At 43.4% G+C, this 19,821-nt stretch overlaps 2 protein-coding genes across 2 annotated transcripts in view; one reads left to right on the top strand and one right to left on the bottom strand.

Moving 5' to 3' along the window:
* The window catches only part of LOC148884000 (usherin), a 111,300-nt gene extending 95,106 nt beyond the window's left edge, over positions 1-16,194 (bottom strand). The window contains exon 1 of the mRNA XM_089022013.1: positions 16,112-16,194. The gene's annotated coding sequence lies outside the window, so the exon portion shown is untranslated. The remainder of the gene's footprint in view (positions 1-16,111) is intronic.
* Positions 1,889-3,735, top strand: lratd1 (LRAT domain containing 1). The gene is made up of 2 exons (XM_089021991.1): positions 1,889-2,013; positions 2,190-3,735. Exon 2 carries the CDS (start codon positions 2,227-2,229, stop codon positions 3,040-3,042), a length of 816 nt encoding a protein of 271 aa, XP_088878117.1. The 5' UTR covers positions 1,889-2,013; positions 2,190-2,226; the 3' UTR covers positions 3,043-3,735.
* Positions 16,195-19,821: the final 3,627 nt, after the last annotated feature.

Genomic DNA, 19,821 nt, shown 5'->3' with positions numbered 1-19,821 from the left:
GTGGAGAAGGGGGGAAAAACATGGCCAGGTGGGAGGATGGGGAAGGGGTGGGGGGCGATCAGCTCTGGGCGGCGCAGATGAAAAGACATGGGTGCAGCCGTACTCGCGCACTTACATTATGCATGGGACAGTGGGTCATCCGCGCCGCAAATTTGATGAGTTTCATTGGGGGTGTCTGACGCAACATCCGGCGAGGCAAAAATAAATAAATGTTACAGTTTGAGATCATCTCCCTGGGGATTTCTTTGTTTTGGTGCTGCCGTCACACACAGACAGATGACCAACGCCCCCCGCCCCCCAAAAAAACTCCTGCACAAAAAAAAAATCCAGAAGGGAATTTGCAATATTTACAAAAAACCATTAACTAATTGACATACACAGAGTGACAACGCAAACATTTGGTATTCTCCCTCTGTTCTCTGAGTACAACAAAGGCTGGAGTTCAGCTGGGGACCGAGTCTGCCTCTTTATGCAGATATCCACACCGGATATCTTCCAGCTGAACATTGAAGGTGTGCAAGTTTTAAAACCAAACAGCATTGTTTTCAAAACAGACCGAGCTTATTGCTAACTAAAAATACAAAACGCCTTGGGGATGTTATCAGTCGATAGATCCTTGCGCAGTGAGCGCTCCAAGCAATGAGCATTTGAACACAAACGGTGGAGCAACACATGTTGACAGATATCAGTTAGAAATTCTTTAACTTCGAGAGGAAATAGTTGATATTACAGGATTTTACTTGGTTGTCGTCGGAAGTCTACTCATCTGTTTCTGGATGATTACATTATTTTGCCACCTAGTGGTAAAAGAAGGAACACCAGAAATATGGAAAATAATGTTTTTAATGGGGTCATTAGTCCGTTTTTAACTCATCTCATTTACTGCCATTCATAAATTTATTCAGGAATTGAAAATATGACGTAGAGCGGCATTCCTGAATTTGTTCGGGTTTTGGTTTTTCTTCTTTGGGTGCCGATAAAGCACTGGCAATGTTTTTCCCTTCCGAAAGAGGGTAGCATTTCCCTTTTTTCATATTAGCACTTTGTTCCAGCTTCAGCTGTTATTAAAGCGCTACATGAACTAATATATATATATATATGTATTACATTGTATTTTGGAATGCCACCCTTATATCATTTAGGAATTAACCATTTTTTTCTGTGAAAGAAGAGAGTATAAGATTACTTACGCTGCATTGAATGTTTAGGTAGTCCTAAAACTCAATATTTTGTGGGCCCTGGAATTTGAGTGAAAATGACAAAAACCCTGGCACTAGAGCAGACACATTTTTGCACATGTGGCAGTGAATGAGTTAAAACATACAGTGTGAGAGCATTTTTTTCTTACTGAAAAACCCAGTGCAAACATTTTGTTGCTTTTCTAACGCGGTGTGGGACCTTGAATGTAACATTACTGTTTTGACAAATTCGACGTTCATCTCAAAGACAAACCAGGAAACCCATAAAATGCTGAGCTCTGGCGGATTGGCTTTCCAGAGTTTTTGCTATGCCCTTTAACTTCTTTTTTGCTCATAGAAACTATGTCCCATGGCTCCAACAAAAGCTGCCAAAGCTTTACAAATTAATCTGTAGGTTATGTTCTGCGCATTCGGTGATGACCACCCCAACCGCAAACTTGTAGAACAACGCAACCTGCTTGTCTGCCATGACTGAACGAGCGGACCAAGGCTCAAGAAATTCCACAGCTATGCGACACACGCACGCGCGCGATAGGGTAACAACCACCTCCTGCGGCCACACAGTCCTGCGCGCCTCCAATTGGAAGGCATCGCTGAATAGCAATTCACACAAACGCCGCCCAATGGTGGATCGAGAAGAAGGGGCGGGGCTTCAGTCGACTCCTTTAAAGGCGGCGACCGCCAGAGGAGCTCAAGTGTCGGCAGGCTGTCGGACTCCATGCGCGGACGAGTGCGCCGCGAGAGTGGAAGAGGAGCGAGGGCGCGCGTTCATGGAAGTGAAGGATATTTAAGCACCTGCCTGGGGGGCGCACAGGTATTCTCCTTTGGGGGCTTTGTGTGGGTCGCGCGTCAGCTTTTGTGCGTTACGTCTGGTGGGAGGGTGGCTGGCGTTGACGATTGTGCCCCTTTGTTGTTGACGCAGCGCCCGTGCGTAAAATGTGCGTCCTGGCATGTTTTGGTGACTACTCTCCGCTTGTTCCTCCCACGCAGACACCGCAGTCCATGCCTCTGCCTTGCCGGGTCCTTGATGGGAAACCAACTGGACCGGATCACCCACCTCAACTACAGCGAGCTGCCCACGGGGGATCCGTCCGGGCTGGAGAAGGACGAGCTGCGTGTCGGCGTCGCCTACTTCTTCTCTGATGACGAGGAGGAGGCGGCGGACGAGCGCACGCCGTCCGACTGTGGCTTTGGCAAGGAGCTGAGCCTAGCCGACGAGGACGGCGACGGGGGACCGGAGGGTCCCTTCTCGCTGAGCGAGGTGGAGTACTCGGCGTTCCGCGCGCACGAGTGCATCTTCTCCAAGATGCGCGAGAACGAGGACCTGGACGTGTACGCGGCCACAACTTTGCTGGGCGTGTGCAAGCCGGGAGACTTGCTGGAGTTGGTGGCGGCCGCGCAGCCGCCTCACTGGGCCGTGTGCGAGCACGACGGCCGCGTTATCCACCTGCACAAGGGCGAGATCCGGCGGGACGGCTTGCTTGAAGTGTGCAACGGCCGCCGCGGCAGGATCGCCAACGGCCGCTACCACTACCGGCCGCTGCCCGCCGACCTGGTGGTTCAGAACGCCACAGGCCACGTGGGCCTTCGCAGCGACGAGATTTGCTGGACCAACTCGGAAAGTTTCGCCGCCTGGTGCCGCTTCGGCAAGCGCGAGTTCAAGGCCGGCGGGGAAGCACACTCGGCCGAACAGCAGTACTTGCTCAAGGTGCGCCTGGCCGGCAGCGGCGTACACACCTTGGTTTTTCGCAGCCTGGAGGACCTGATCCGCGAGCGGCGGCGGGTGGATGCCAGCGGGATCCTCGAGGAGCTCTCCCTGGTGGGCGGTGGGGGCAAGGAGTGATCCGGTGGGGGTGGGCTTGGGGGGCTACTCTTTTGCCGACCTGTTGGTTTTGGACCGCAGACGCTGTGCCGTTGTGGAATGTGGAACTGAGTAAACGACACAACACCCCCCGACCCCCATGGTTCCCACCCTACAAGCTGCATTTTTGGGGGGAGGGCGGCCATATCGCGGGAATTGAGAGTCCCCCTCCTATTTTCAAGCGCTAAAAGGTCCCCTCCTGGTCACACGTAAGCTGCCGGATGGCAGAAAAGCTTTTTTGGCTTGTTCGAAGACCCCTTCTTTGCCATACAACAAAACCAACGTACTTGACTCTCAACCCACAGCCATCTTGCTAAAAAAATGTATTCCTTTATTTTTGTATTTGCGTTGAGTGGATTATTGACCCTGTTCTTGTTTTTTACGCCCCCTGTCTCTTTTTTTTGGTTCAAATAAACGGAGGATGAAATATGAAAACAAGCGCTTGTTCCAGCAGGTGTTATTAGGTTTGTGCACACACACTGCAGCTCTTACTCACTGTCTGAATTATTCATACACTGCTGACCTGCCTTAGGCCTGATCCACTTCTATGTGGACGTATTTGAAAGACCGGGAAATTGGTCATCTGTGCTATGCAAAAGCTTCCATGGAAAAAAAAATCAATTGGCAGGTTAACTCATTCACTGCCATTCCCGAATTTATTTGGGAATTGAAAATATGATGTAGAGCGCCATTCACGAATTTGTTCGGATTTTGTTTATTCTTTGGGTCCCGATAAAGCACTGGACATTTGTTCCAGCTTTGTTCCAGCTTCAGCTGTTGTGAAAGTGCTACATACAGTAAATCAATATGTATGTATTGCATCGTATTTTGGACAACCGCCCTCATTTCAAGCTCATATAACCCCAGAGACTCATATACTTTAGGAATGAACTCTTTCTGATGAAATAAGATCGTTGAAGGTTTCTAACACCGTTTTGAATGTTTATGTAATCCCCAAACAATTCTGTGGGTCCCGGAATTTGAGTGACAATGACAAAAACCCTGGTTCTGGAGTGGACACATTTTTGCACGTCTGGCAGTGGATGAGTTAAACTGTTTGCATAGCTTGACTGATGATGATAGGTTAGTTCTGGTCCCATATCAGCAGAGACTAGGATGTGCTTTAGCCAACTTGTTGTTTTTGCGGTCTATCTTTGCTTCCTATGTGTGGATTGTTGAACATGCTTTTCCTTGCATGGCTACTCCGGCTTCCCAAGAGCTTGCGTGTCAGGTGATAATTGATGACTATCTCAAGCGACGTAAAATCAGCCAAACATGAAAGTGAGATTGGAAATGGGGTTCTAAAACACAAAAATATCAAAAGTAGACTATTGTGGCGTGTTCCAGACACGTTTGAATAATGTGGACGGCTCAATTGCGCCAATGTTAACATGTGCGGTGGCGCCTTGAGTGGTTTGGCGGCAGCCAACTGGCAGACGACGAGCTCCTGATGCAGGACTATTTTGGTCCGTGCTTTTGTCTGCTGCTGATGATCCAATAGGAAGTGGCAAAGGTCTGCATAAATGGGCTGCATATACATAGAGTATTTTCTTTTATTCTATTCGGATCCAGGTCAGCAAAGTGTCTGATGCCTCAAAGTTTACCCTGAGTGGTGAGCCTGTAGTCTGTGCATGTCTCTAAAGTGATAGTGGTGAGTTTTCTGCTCAGGAAATAGACGTGTGCGAGGCTAACCGCAAACAGAAGCACTGACCTACATTTCTAATTCTAATTGAATTGGATTCATTTATTCCCAAAAGTCAAATTGTCTTCATCTCTCCTGGCTGCTTTGCTTCCAGTACACGTACGCCAGAACGTTTTTGTTTTGCCAATCTGCCTTCAGAAGTATTCGTAACTCATACTTTACATACTTTTTCAACTGAAAAAGTAATGGTACTGTGGCTTTAACCAATCAGATTCCAAATTTGTATCAATTGTTCCTCGGTTCTTGGACTATTTGTGGGTTTCCACAGGGCTCAATGATAAGTCACTCAAAATTGGTCAAAAATTATTTTGCATGTTACAATCAGTAAGCTATATCAATTACTGTATGTGGCTAGTTACGGTCTACTGCGACCGTGATGTCAGCAAATACCATCAAAAAGCCGACTTGTGTTTGGACTATTTTTACTCATCTGTTCTATTCAATTGTTGTGAACGGGGTAGAAAGTCTTGAGACTGTGCCCGTTTTGATTCATCATGACTGCATTAAATCACGGTTGCCTCAGGTGTGCGCTCATCACAGCAAACCCCCTACCTCTCCCCCGTTGCCTCCTGCCCTTGGGAGTGAGCAAAATGAAGCCAGTGGGGCGGTTGATGTTGCGAGGAAGAATTACGTATGTGTTGACGAGAGTGGACATATGTGGATGTGAGCCCGCGGAACCCTGCAAAGCAACAAGCTTCAAGATGCAGAGGCTTGATTTGCTTGGGCCATATGTTGCCTGCATCTTTATTCATGAAGGTCTGCCTCACATTTTTTTTTGCTCAGCTATTGACGGAATGTAAACGCTGTTGCTAAGGAAACCAAGGCCGCCATTGTCATACTATACATCCACCATGGGCAAACACATCACAGTTGGGATGCCCGACAACTACTCGTGTAATCGGAAACAAACAATCCAAGCCATTTCTGATTGCTATGCTAGCATTGTAATACTTCATACTCAAGACCTTATATTAAAGGTCTTGTCGCGGAGACCAGCACAATTGTAAAAAAATAACATACATTCACGTTGAACTAGCTTCAGCCATAGTCATTTGCAGTGGATAGTGTATGTTTGTGTATAGCAGTTGTCTGTCTACAGGACGCTGCTGTACCGTTTGTGTTCTAATTTCTGAAAACTTGCAGTTAGTTTGCACTCGAAAGTAAAAAACAAATATGCCATCGACTGCTTGTATCGCCGCAAACTGGAAAGTCTGGTCACTTGTATATCAAGGCACCATTGCAATTTTGATTGAGAACAGGTGTTTGAGGGTACTAACCCCCCCCCCCCCCACTCCCCCGCCCAACCTCCATCTTCTTTTTTTGCATCGTCCTCTGGAACAAAGCCAGCAAAGGGATTATATTATATTATATTATATTATATTATATTATATTATATTATATTATATTATATTACAGGGTGCATTAACCATGCATTACTTATATTTTCGATCTAGAAATGTCAATTGAGTGGAGGTATATCTGAAACACAATGGTTATCACATTGTTTCCCTAATTATTTTTTACCAATCCAAAGTTTTTCTCGCAAAGGCCTTTTCGGTCATCGGCAAAAGTGATGAAACCATAAGCGAGAATTGCGTGCTGGCATATCAATTTTGGATTTGGTAGGAGGCCCAAGTGGCGTCATCATAAAAGGGCAGCGACGCATCTACTGACCGCTCAACACGTCATAGGTGAAGCGGCGGCCATTGACCGTTGGCTAATCCGCTTCATTGAGGAAGAAATGTGTCGGCTTTGGAAATAAGGAAAAATGAAAATCCGCAAGCGAGCTAACTTTGATATTTTTAAGACGGGTTGTGGGATGAATTCAGATCAAACACTGTACGGGTTGTTTCATGACGTCTCTCGACAGCATTAAGGCACGCTCAAAGTCAGTTGGGCGGGGGAGTAAGGTTTGACTTTAAGAGCCTGTCAAGGCTATTCAGACAATTGTTTTCGAATCCACACAATTGAAGAGAACTGCTTAAAAGACTTAGAACTATGTAATATTGCATTTCGCAATAAACAGGTTTCACTATTTCAGTTGTCCCAATTAAGGTAGAGGGGGGCTGCCTGACGACATACATTACTGAATTGTCATTGGAGTGGGGCGGGGTTTTGGGTCATTGAGCGGCCACGCTGATGAGGGTTCAAAAGCGAAGAGGACGGATCGATTTGTCACCATTTTGAAACATCATTTTCCCCACGTGACAACCTAAACGTGGCAGTGTCAAAGACACATTCATATTCACAAAGCGGATTGTCTCATCAGTGAGAGCCGATTGACGGAAAGTCAACGTTAACGAGTGAGGCCGTCTCTCCCCGTACGAACGGACTGACTGATGGACTGGCCTTCAGAGCGCGTGAAAAGCTCATTTGGACTGTCAAAACAAATCGAAAAGATGCTTCTACGTCTCTCGGCTCGGCGTGCTAATAACAAAAACAAGACGAACAACAAAGCAGCTTGCTGGATCCTCTAAGGAAGAGACACGGGCTCATGTAGACATCACCGCATGAATAATACAATTACAATTCCCACTGTGTACGTCCGTACGGACCGTAACAATATGGCTACTGTTGCTAATTGTTTTCCTGATTTAATGGGCTTAATGTCGTTTGGCTAGATATACATGTATTGTGTTTCTTTTAGGGGGACCTGTGCTTACAAAAGCCTCGACATACAAGGATTCAAGGTGACGCAATCTAATTTGTGCACTGGTGAAGGTTGTTCAAAGCTTTCATTTGATTGGTTTACATCTATGGGCTAGAGGTGTTTTTCCATACAAATATATTCTTATATGACTTTGTGATGTCAGTAAATTTGGGTTACGTTGCCTCGGTGGGAACAGAGCCCCGTTCCTCAGCTGACGACATCCTTCACCACAGAAACTAACTACTAAATCCACATTTCAACAGTATACTCAATGTTGAAATGATCCGGCACTAACATAGATCAGTTTTGGTGTTCCACATGGCTCCCTACTAAGTCCACAGATTTGTACAGCATAATCCGCACCAATGTCAAAATGACTTTTTGTTGTCCAAGCACAGGACAGCAATACAGGCTACATAATGGAAGTCCCCTCATATTATGTTCCCAGGGTGAACAAGAACATATCTGTTCCTTATTTGATAGTTTTTAATGCCCCTCATCACCATAGGAATGGAACTACGATACAAAACGAGGGTCTTGTTAACTCATTCACTGCAATTCCCGAATTTCGGGAATTGCAGCGACATTCTCGAATTTTTTCGGATTTTGATTTTTCCTGCTGGGGTGCCGATTAAACACTGGCCAGACCTCGAGCAATGTTTTTTTTTCCTTCCACAATGGGCAGTTTTCCCCTTTTTTCTACATTAGCGCTTTGTTCCGGCTTCAGCTGTTGTTAAAGCACTATATAAACCAATATGTATGTATTGCATTGTATTTTGGACAGCCACCCTCATTTCCAGCTCATATCATAACTCAAGACCCCTAAAATTTAGGAATTAACACTTTCTTTTCCGATGAAGGAAGATGGTCTAAGGTTTCTTGCGCTGCACTGAATGTTTATGTAGTCCTAAAACTCAATAGTTTGTGGGTCCTGGAGTGACAATGATCATGAGTGGGCACATTTTTGCACGTCTGACAGTGAATATTACAGCTGCATTTTAACTCTCAGCATCCAGATTTAATGATGGAGACGAGTTGAAGAGGAGGTGGGGCCAAGATGTGTCCCGTCACACGCTCGTCCCCTTCACCGGCCTGACACTTTAACGCGTATGGTCCAAATCCTTCCTTGTGCCTTTGTAGAGCACAATCACATTCTGATGATCGGGAAAATCTTAGCATGGCCGCGCCATCGCCTCGTTACGGCTTTAACCCTTAAGAAATCACATGAAAAAAAAGGTCACTGGGGACGAAGAGAAAATCCGTACCTTCTCACTGGCAAAATGTCATTCAAGCCCCCCCTCAAAAAATGCACTGGAAGTTATGGCTCAATAATATATCTCATGTTAAGATCCTTGATATTACGTCACGGTACAAATTATTCTCAGGTCAGAACATCAAGCACTTGTAAGAAAGGAAAAAGCTTGTGTAAAGAAAAAAAAATGTTTGACAGCCAGTGTTGTGGTCTCGATGGCTCCTACCGAGCAGAGCTTAAAGTACGCAGCTCATCCCTGCGGCATGGCCTTGCATATTTACAACAGCTCCCGTCAAGCACAATACTGCTCCCAACATGTGCGAGGGAGGGCTAATCCATAAAGTCTCTCAGAGGGAGGGCAGGCGGATGATTTTCTACAAAAGGGGTGAAGTAAAATTCACACCGTGTCCAGATAACGGGGGGAAAAAAACTCAGTCGGGAATACACAGTGGGACCTTAAAGGTCGAAAAATCTTTTGAGTGACATGTTCTGTTTCTAATTCCGAAACGGAAATTTTGGGTGGATTTTTCACTGACATTTTAACTTATTCACTGCCAGACAAAAATGTGTCCATTCCAGTGCCAGGGTTTTTGTCATTCTCACTCAAATTCCAGGATAATTGATATGGATAATTGGATCGGATGTAGCTTTATTTGTCTCGTAGTGGAGACATTTCCATTTCACAGCAGCAGTTATGAAAGGAAGAGGAAAGGAAAGAAAGAAGTAGAAAAACAAAATACAGGAGCTGCTGGAAAGGCAGCCACTCTTGCGGCGCCATCTTGAACTAAAAAAAAAAAAAAAAAAACTAAATAAATAATATGACAACACAGACAGTCATTCATTCTTCAGCACTTGCTGTACCCTCTTTGTGACATGTAGCAGTTCTAAATGAAAGAGGAGAAGATCGAAGCATCCTTTTCAGCTTGGGGATCAGGGACGTCATGGTGGAATGTGCACGTCTACTACAAGCTAAATATTGAGTTTTAGGACTTCATAAACATTCAATGCAGCGTAAAACAACTTGGACTGTCTTCTTTCATCAGAATAATTCCAAAATTATATGGGTCTGGAGTTATGAGCTTGAAATGGGGGCGGCTGTACGAAATACATTCCAATACATACATATTGGTTTATATAGTGCTTTGACAACAGCTGAAGGAGGAACAAATCGCTAACATGGGAAAAAAGGAAATGCTACCCCCATGTGGAAAAGAAGAAACATTGCCAGAGGTCATGGCCAGCGCTTTATTGGCATCCAAGCATGAAAAAAATCAAAACCTGCACAAATTTGAAAATGGCGCTCTGTCATATTTTCAATTCTTAAAGAAATTCGTGAATGGCAGTGGATGGGGTTAGCACCCACACAAAACTGTTCTGCGACAACATAATCATAGAATGGGAGTTGATACTGGCAATGTTCCACAGAGATCTATACAAGGTACACATATTTTTACAATTGACATGATCACAAAAATTGCTAATGCAGCAGAGCAGACGATAACTGGTGGAATTCACCTTGAGGGGTCTGTAATTATCCCTTGTGGATTTCAGTACAAGAAAAGCTTTTGAAGTTGGGAGCCGTTGCTTGGTCGATACGTTGCTTTGTGGTTTCGTAAATTAAGCTACAAATTGAACCACAGAACAATTCAAACTCGTCAGTCAAATTGCCACAGTCATACATTATACATTTCCATGTGTGGCTTTAAATCAGCCATACGGTGAAATTACTTTATCGCTTTAGCCTACCATCGGTCATAAGCAAAACAAGCTGATGTTTATCGAGCAGCGAGCATGCGGCTGGTTCGTAATGATGCACAGGTTGATGCGTATTGACAATGCGAGCATACATGCTCTTGTGTGTAATTGACACTCAGGTGCTTGTGGAACAAGCGCAATCATAAGCGAGCGTGCGTGCTAGTGAGAGTGAATGGCATAATCCGGCAGTAATGGAATATGAAGCCGAGAAGAAAATTGTGGGGAAAAAAAATAAAGGAAAATGACTCCTAAGATGGCCGTCGGCGGTGATGAAATAAAAGCCCGGGAGTACAATATGTGGAAGGTATAAAGGCTAATTAATGCACATTGTGGCTAAAATTCTTTCTATAATCATCAGGATGAAAAAAAGTATCAGTCTTTGGATGGATGACCTTCCACTTTGGGTTATGTTCACTGTGTCAAATGACGAACTTCAGCCCTGCACAAAATGACCAGAGGCGACGCACAGGAGAAATTTCAAGGTAGCGAGGCAAATGAGTTGAGAAATCTCAATTTCGCCATAAAACTGTGTGCAAGTAACGATGATTTGAAGATATAAACCCAGTGATGTTGCAAAAAACAAACAAGGTTGGAAATATCAACTATAATTATGGAAAGGGCATCATATACACAGTTGTTATTTCTAGCTGCAAAAGTCATTTATGAAAGTGTCAATTGGATAGGAATCTATCCGAGAATCCATGACTGGTTTCATTCTCAATAAATTTCCGGCGTGCCGCGAACGTGACAGCAACCTTCATTTGTACATCCATTCCACGTACAAATTAAGGCCAATTGGCCGATCTGCCGAATCAGCAGTTCGGCCGTTTATCTGCCGTTGCTTTTTGCATCGAAGCAAGCCCAGTCGGACATTACTAAATTTCGTCATTCCTGGTCAAAATGGCATAACGGCAAGATTTCGTTCGCAGTAAAGCTTCCTGTTTGCTGGATGGACACATTCTGATACTGCACCGGCATACAAATTACAACGAAACTTTACTATTAGTTAGGAGCAAGCTCCGTTAGCGTCATCATGGATAATTAAAGGACACAATTTTTTTGGTTTCTAACTGACATCAGAAAAACGTTTTATAGCATCTAAAATACCCAAAACACGCAGGCTGATATTTTAGTCAAATGCAAAACACCAATAAAAATGAGTTAAAGTCTCCAAAAACTCCCACAAAATGAGGTTAGAAAAGGCGAGATTCAGAAAGGCTCGCCCCCTTGTTCGTGACGTCACGTCAGGATACACTGTCACAAACTGCCTTGCTTGAGAATGAAAACAATGGCATCAGAGAGTTCAGATTCGGAGAAGATGCTTTCTTGTTACTCATCCAGTTATGAATATGATTGAAATAGTTCTGAAGAGGAAATCATAAATGTTTGCAATGATTAAAGAAGTCCTTCCGTATCATTTTGAGCCGTCTGGACTCCAATGTAGTGTCCCAGAAAATGCACAAGATGGCGCAAAAGCTCCGTTGGAAATGGGCAGATTTGTCTGCTGGGAATTTGTGTCAACTTAACACCTTTATGCGTACCGCAATTGGTAGTCTTGGTGCGAGACACGATTCACCATTGCGTTATTTATGTAGTTTTCCTTCTAATTTCGCGATCAACACAGTGTTTTCAGATTAAAAAAAGAGCCCAAAATGCATTGCATGTCACTTCGTCGGTCAGGGGAGTTCACTACGTGACGTCACTTAGGGGATCGTCATCAACCCGAAAACAAGACTTTCTGAATATTCAGCGCAAGTCTTAAAACGTAAAATATAGCTATATGCAGTAGAATCTTTGTAATATGCGCTCAGTAGAAGTCATTTGAAGTGCTTTTACAAATTATGGACCCAACTTGTCCGAAGATGTCGGTTGTCCTTTAAGATGGCCTGAAAAAAGACACGGGATGGTTGATGGTGACCACCTGATATTTCAACTGACACACAAAAGCCCTTTCTTGCTTTCTTGGACCGCTGTTGACAATCAAAACATCCACACACAATAACTTGTGGTCGTTCCTTTGCATTTTACAAGTATAACGGGTTCAAAAAGAGGGCAAGTTGTATTCCACAATGCAAACTTTTAAAAACAAGTCAAAGCTATAACCCTCTCAGTCTGTAGCTACTGGGCAATTTTGCCGCACCACATGAGGCCTCCTCATCTCGTCGTTAGACTTGCTGGAGCAAACAGAATTGACTCAAGACGGAACATTGAGCACAACAACTGCAGAAAACGATCGCTCTCTGACCCAGGCTTCACCCACTAGACTTCATCAGCCCAGACGTCATGGCATCCGTTCTTTCGCATACGCACCGGGCCAGCCAACCTTTGGTGTGTAAATCAAAAAGTTTGAACACAAATAGCAAAAGGATTATTCGCCGCCATCTGGCAGCAGCGGCAGGGGCGGCCGGTCTTTCTCCTTTAGTGGCAGACACAATTCGTCGCCTCCCTGCGGGTTTGCAGCCTGCTCGACAGTCCTTCAGCAGTGTGTGGCGGGCAGAGCTAAAGCTTTATTCTGACGCCCAGCCGGCAGTGAGTAGAGCCAGTGAAATATTGATGTGAAATGTCAGATTCCAGGGAGAGAAGGTGGGGGAGTGGGTATAATTTCAACATTGGCACTGAAGGGCACAAAGAATCTCTATGCAAAGAAAGTTAGATGCAACGTGTAGATCACACCCTGAACTGGTCGGCAGTCAGTCAGTCAACATCCAAGCAGTCACTGAGTGAGTGGGAACCGACCCCATATTGACCGCACAAGTCAGGCGACTGACTGTACCATTACATCATAAGTGACTCCTATATAAAAATAAATATTATACTGTGGGGCCTTGGCTTACGAACTTAATTGGTTCCCAGACAGAGTGTGTAAGGCTTAAAGTGTGTATCCCCAAAAAAAATTTCCCATAGGAAACCATTAAAATGAGAATAATCCGTTCTCAGGTCTCCATAAAATATAATTTTCAACTAAATAAACCTTAACACGACAGACAATATACCTTATTCTATGTATAATAAATGTACTATTGTATTGTAATGAAAGAAACACACTGCACTGTATAATAAAGTCACTTTATTTACATTTGTGATGGTCGTTCATGGCTCTTAATTGACACCTGTTGCTTTCTGACTTGTAAGGTCTTACGAAACTGAGGCATCACATTATCATTCATCATGTTGATGATTCTCATAGCCAGTCTTTTCTGGATGCAACTGTTCAATAAAAGCCTGCACATCATTCCACTTAGCCAACATTGCCTTGATGCTCTCACTTGATGCTGCAGCCATCTCCTCCTCCTCGCCCTCAGATGACAACTCCTGAATGGCTTTCTTCTGCTTGTCCTCTTGAAGGCAAATCACATCCTCAGTGTTGAGGACCTCATTATGGTAAGCAACAAGCTCCTCGATGTCACCTGCATTCACTTCGAGTCCCATGTTCTGTCCAATGTAAACAATGTCGTCCAAAACAAGAGTCGTGAGGATCAAATCCTTCAAAGTCCCTCTCAAGGATGCACGCGGGCCACAAATTCTTCAAGGCTGCTTTCAAGGATCGAAGGGTAACGTCATGCCAAGCCTTTTCTATCAGCTGAACACAATGATACTGTCACGTTCCGAGCGTGACAGGGATAGCTGACTCGTCGGAAAGTGAATAAAAGGGGTTGGATGCCTAAGCAGGCGGCAGAGACGTAGGTGCTGGCAGAGATTTGATTCCAACAAAAAGTGCGGATCCGATGATTCCACGGACTCGGAGTAACGTGACAAAATAAACCACAAAAAGGGGTACAGCTTGTAGGTGGGCGGGAGCGAACCGTCGAGCCTTACAAGCTCGGAAAAATAAAATGGCACACGGGGGTGCAAAAGCTTGCGATTGCGAAAAGCAACTAACAGCAGCTGGCGGAGGTCGGGAGCGGCGGCTACTGTCTAGCCAATCATAGTTTGTGAGAACTCTGACGTTTCCAGCGCCTTCGAGCAGGCCTGAGTTGCTAACTCAAACTCTGATTGGTTAAAACAAGTTTTATTGACATTGATTTTTATGCTCCAGGGCCTGCAGAACTGATTGTGATGGCGTCCAGGAAGATTTCTGACCCTAGTAACAAATGATGGCTGAAATGTGATTGGTTAAAATGCTTAAATACGAAAATGCACATCTGGAAGCAGCACAACAGGAAGAAAGCAATGAAAGGAAGCTGAAAGACAGTTTGGAATTATTTAATAAGAATTAATGGGCAAAATATAATTCACATTAGTCTGTGATTCAGATATTTTTAGGCCAGTACAGAAGGTAGTAATACACCACAGTATTTGATGTTTCAAATTTAATAACTCAGAATATACAACTACAACTTCAGGAGTAACAAGCATAGAAGGATACAATCATTAGAATGTGTGCAGGGCAACTAAGAATCCCAGAAATACACAGGCCATTCAGGGATTTTTTTTTCCTCCCCAAAATTCCCCAACAGCCAGCACCGACTGCTACATAATCTGTTTCCATGTGTTGCTACCCCAATTGTTTCCAAAATCCTATAACTTCGAAAGTTTTTAAACTGAAAGTACCGATAATGGTTAACATGTCAACCATGTGTCAGCTAAAGCAATATTGTTTGGTTGTTTTAAGTAATCACTTAAGTGTAAAATTCAACCCGAAATCATGACGGGAACAAGAGGATTTATTTGTCTAATTCAGGGGTCGGCAACCTTTACGACTCAAAGAGCCATTTGGACCCATTTCCCACAGAAAAGAAAACAGTGGGAGCCACAAAATCCTTTTGACATTTAAAATGAAGACAACACTGCATCTTTTCATCATCGTTTACCTTTATATATGCATAAACAAACTATAGTGTGTTGCATTTATGAATCAATGAACTGTTACAGAGAAGCGAAATTACATTTCTGCATGCAACAAAAATATTTTAAACTCAGGAGAAAAAAAAAACGCTTACTTCTCATTACATATTAAGCATACCGCTAAACCCGTCTCGTCAGCAGTGAAAGCGAACGAATCTGCCCACGTATCATTAAACGTTCTGTTTTCTTCAGACAATTTTCTTTTCTTAGATTTATCCATAGTTGGCCTACGTGGGGGTCGAAAATTTCAAGAAATCGTGCGCAATTTGGCGGTTGTGACCGGATATACGTCCACTGTCGATGGTTGTGACGTATATTAAGACCGACAAAAAAATTGAATACGTTTTATTTTGTATTATTTATAATCAGCATAATCTTCAAATTTAGAATTACATTTTAAAAACGAACGAACTAAAATAATATACATTAAATTAAATACTCATTATTTATTTTCTAAAGCCGCAGGGAACCGCAGCAGGGGGGTGAAAGAGGGGGGTGAAAGAGCCACATGGGCCTCCGGAGATTCATTTCAAATACCGAAACTGCCTTTCAGTCATCATGTCAATTATATTTCACGTTCGGAAAAGAAAAACATTTTTTTTTCATGGATTTGCATCATCTGACATCGAACCCTTAAATCCTCCTCCAGTAATTGAATTAATCCGTTGCGAGGTCTGAAGTGGTACAGGGATCATGCAATACCCATGCAAATCTTCACAGATATGAAATTACGACTTTCAAATAGAAAGCCTGGAAGCAATTATAAAATGCTAATATTGGAACGTTCAGGGATGGGGGCTTATCAGAAGGCAGGGGTGTGTTTGGCCTGCTTATTTATTTATCTTACCTTATTTTGTTGACGCTGTGAGCGGTCCACTTCCCGTGGTGAACTTAATGAAGGATCATGGTGTGGGCCTCAGCTGTTAAGAGGTAGAGAGACAACAAAATTCAACACCACTTTACCCTCCTGAGAGGCGAATGGCTCATCAAGCTCGTCAATGAACAAATGAGCTTCGGCGAAGAGGAGCACAGAGTCATTGTGGCGCAAGTCCTAGCTCGGACAGCTGCGGTTTAATTGTGACCAAGCAATGGCGTTTGCTTTTCACTGGAACGCCACAAAATGGACGACAGGGAGTCAGATGGAACGTAAACGGCCCATCACAAAGGTGCAATTAATGGGCTGGTTAGCATGTAAGCGTTGGCAGATGTGAGCGTGGGCACTCACCTTGTGTCTTCTCATTACCACACTTTTGGAATATTCAGTACAAGCTTAAAAAAGACTAGACTGCATAGTCGTCACTCACCTTTCCATTTTTCCGCAGGAAAATTTGATGTGTCATGACTAACAAGTTATTTTGTTCTATAATTTTTGCCCAACGCCCACACAACCGTGAAATAAAAAAAAAAGGAAATAAAATCGTTGGCGATATTTACGTCTAAAATGTGAGCATTGCTGTGCATGTGATTAAGCAGTCAAGCCATTTCGTAGTTTGAACGAGGCAAGACTTACGACCCTCATCTTTTGAATCAGGTGTGTTGCGAGATGGAAAACAATTCGGACTAGTGATGGGAATTCCGTCTCCTTTCGGTGAGCCGGTTCTTTTGGCTCGGCTCACTACGAAGAACCGGCGCTTTTGGCTCCCAAATGGCTCCTGAGTTGTTTTTTTGTTGTTGCTGAAATTAATTAACTACCAAAAATCACGTAAAATTATGTGAAAAAGAAATTACTCATGTTAAAAAATACACTATATCAAGCATCCACTAACTTTCACTTTCCCTGTGTTTTTGGTGTGGGTTTTTTTTACTTCAAGATGGCGGCGTGAGAGTGGCTGCAACTCCTGTGTGTAAGAGTGTGTAAGGCGAAAAGTGTGTATGCCAAAAATTAATTTCCCATAGGAAACCATTAAAATGAGAATAATTCGTTCCCAGGTCCCCATAAAACAGAATTTTCTACTTTCTAATTTTCTAAGCCTTAAAACGACACAAAATATACCTTATTTTATGTATATGTGCTCAAGTATTATGATTGAAGAAATAAACCGTACTGTACAATAAAGTCATTTTGTTTACCTTTGTGATGGTCGTTAATGGCTTGATGGAATGGAGTGGCCGGTTTCATCAGCATTAAACACTTGATGAGGAACGTAACCTTTCACCATCTTGAGGAATGATCCCTTGTAGGTGCTTTCTCTGATAATTGTATCTAGTTCTTCATCAATTGTGATGTGTTTAGCTGGGTTGATAGCTTTTTGCATCAAGTGTACAGATGACTTGTGTGGGTTATTTGTGGAGTCTGATTGATGGGATATTTTAACCTTCCAGTCTACACTCTGCTTTTGAACTATCAAAGTTGAAATGAGTCCAAATGTCACTGTTTTCTATCCATTTTCTCACAATTTCACTTTTGTTTGTTTTCTGTCATCTCCCTTTTGTGTGTGTTTTCTCACTCTCTCTCTGTCTGCCTGTCTCTTTAATGTTTACCCCCCCCCCCCCCCACTGCTGGGTTCTTGACCAATCATGTGGCTTTAACCGAAGATGCCATTTTGTTTTTTGGAGAACGGCCTCACTCTCTCTCTGTCTGTAACCCCATCTCCCACTGCTGCGTTCTTGACCAATCACGTGGCTTTAACCGAAGACTGGGGGTGGGGAATAGAAGACAAAAACAGTGGCCACCATTTTGTTGTTAGGAGAACGGGCTCGTTCGCGAACGACACATCACTCATTGTGGCAGCTCCGTGTGTATCCCGAAAAATAGTTTGTATGCCAAGGTAAAATTCATAAATGTAACATTCATGAACCGAAAAGTTCGTAAGACAAGAGGTTCGTAAACCGAGGTTTCACTGTAATAACATCATAATGTGATAACATTTGTCCACTGTAACTGTCTACACTGATCTCCAGTGACCTGCTCAAATGGCTCCAAAACAGTACATGCATCCTGCAGTACCTCCCCAGCGCCTCTGCTAAGTTCTCAGAAATGTGTCATTCATTGAACTCAAAACAATCCAGCAGACAGGTCCCCACTTTGAAATGTTCAATAAAGTGGCATGTAACTGACATGTAGGATGTCATGGTTCGGGATGTCCAGCAGTCAGTTGGACTGCAGCACGTTCTTTGCCATATATGATTCTGGTATGATTCTTTGAGAAAGTGTTTTCAGAATCAGAATCTGAAAGCTTTTCCTGCTTGGAATTGCATACATTGGGTTGAGAGCATGAGTATATTTTCTGAACCCTTTGTCATCCACAATTGAAAATGTCTGAAAATCACTTGCAATCATTTTACCCAGTTCCTAATCAAATGTGTTCTGTTTAGCTGGGTTACTAGCTTTTTGCATAAAGTGTCTCAAGGACCTCTGGGTTGTACATCTTGGAAGTTGTGATATTGCAGCAGCAACAGATGCAGGCATACACACTAGAAACTTCATTAATAGCTGGTTCCCTTGCTTGTCTTCTCTCTTCAAATTGTACAGGTGGGTGGACTGTTATTATGTGCCGGTGCAGGTTATTTGTGGAGCCTGATGGATGGGATATTTTAACCTTGCAGTCTACACTCTGTCTTTGAACTATAAATAAAGTTGAAACCAGTCCAAATTTCACTGTTTTCCATCCATTTTCTCATCTTTTCACTTTTGTTTTTTTCTTTTTAGTGCTTTAGACCCTCTGGCGTCTCCCTTTCCTGTTTCATGTGCTAATCACAGTATGCTTCTGTTTCTCTAACACCTCCCACTTCTCCTCACTCCTGTGTGTGTCTGTAATTCTCCCCTCCCTCCTCTACCACGGATCTTGACCAATCACGTGCGGCTTTCACCGAAGACTGGAGGCTGGGAATAAAGGAAAAAAGAAGTCGGCTCCCATTTCCGGCTCTCTTCGTTCGCTTCAAAAATCCGGCTCTGTAAACCAGCTCGTTCACGAAAGACACATCACTAGTTCGGACACTCCTGATTGAGAATGCCCGAACAAACTGCCATTTGTGTTTTTAAAACAGGAAATTCACGCATGCACGGGGAATAGTGAAACGTGTTTGTTGAAAACTGTAATACACATACATTTTTCATGAAATGAATAACTATATATGAACGTGATGCAATTAACATGCCAGCCTAAAATTGGCATACTATTATGACGTCTGCGAATTGACGATAAAAATACGTTAGTTGCAAGTACCGTTTGAATAATATATGGTATGTTGTTTATTTCGGTTAAAAATGATTAATTGCCAAATATTATGGCGTGAATTGTTTGGATGCAGACATCTCGTACCTTGTACTGACATTCGACTGCGCATGCATGAAAATGTTAGCGATCTTAACAGTAAACGCAAAAGCGATGCCAAAAATGTACTCACAATTTGTGTTGAAACAGCAGGAGAATGACGTTTAACACGAATGGGCCCATCGTTTATTTCATAATGATTGGAAACGCCTCAAAAGCTTGCGTATTTGTCGAAAAACTTGGGTGCGAGGAAGCAGCCGAGTGGAAGCAATTTTCAGTGACCTAATCAGACGCAGGGCGGAAGTAAAATTTAACATTCAACCGGTGCGGGAAGCGCCAACGC

This window comes from Hippocampus bargibanti, linkage group LG19 (assembly GCF_051943395.1).
Source record: "Hippocampus bargibanti isolate YZ-2025 linkage group LG19, ASM5194339v1, whole genome shotgun sequence".
Classification (NCBI taxonomy): Eukaryota; Metazoa; Chordata; class Actinopteri; order Syngnathiformes; family Syngnathidae; genus Hippocampus; species Hippocampus bargibanti.
This window is presented reverse-complemented; position numbering and strand designations above follow the sequence as displayed.

Bases quoted from the DNA above. Each gene is read 5' to 3' on its own strand.
- lratd1 (XM_089021991.1), top strand. From the start codon at position 2,227: ATGGGAAACCAACTGGACCGGATCACCCACCTCAACTACAGCGAGCTG.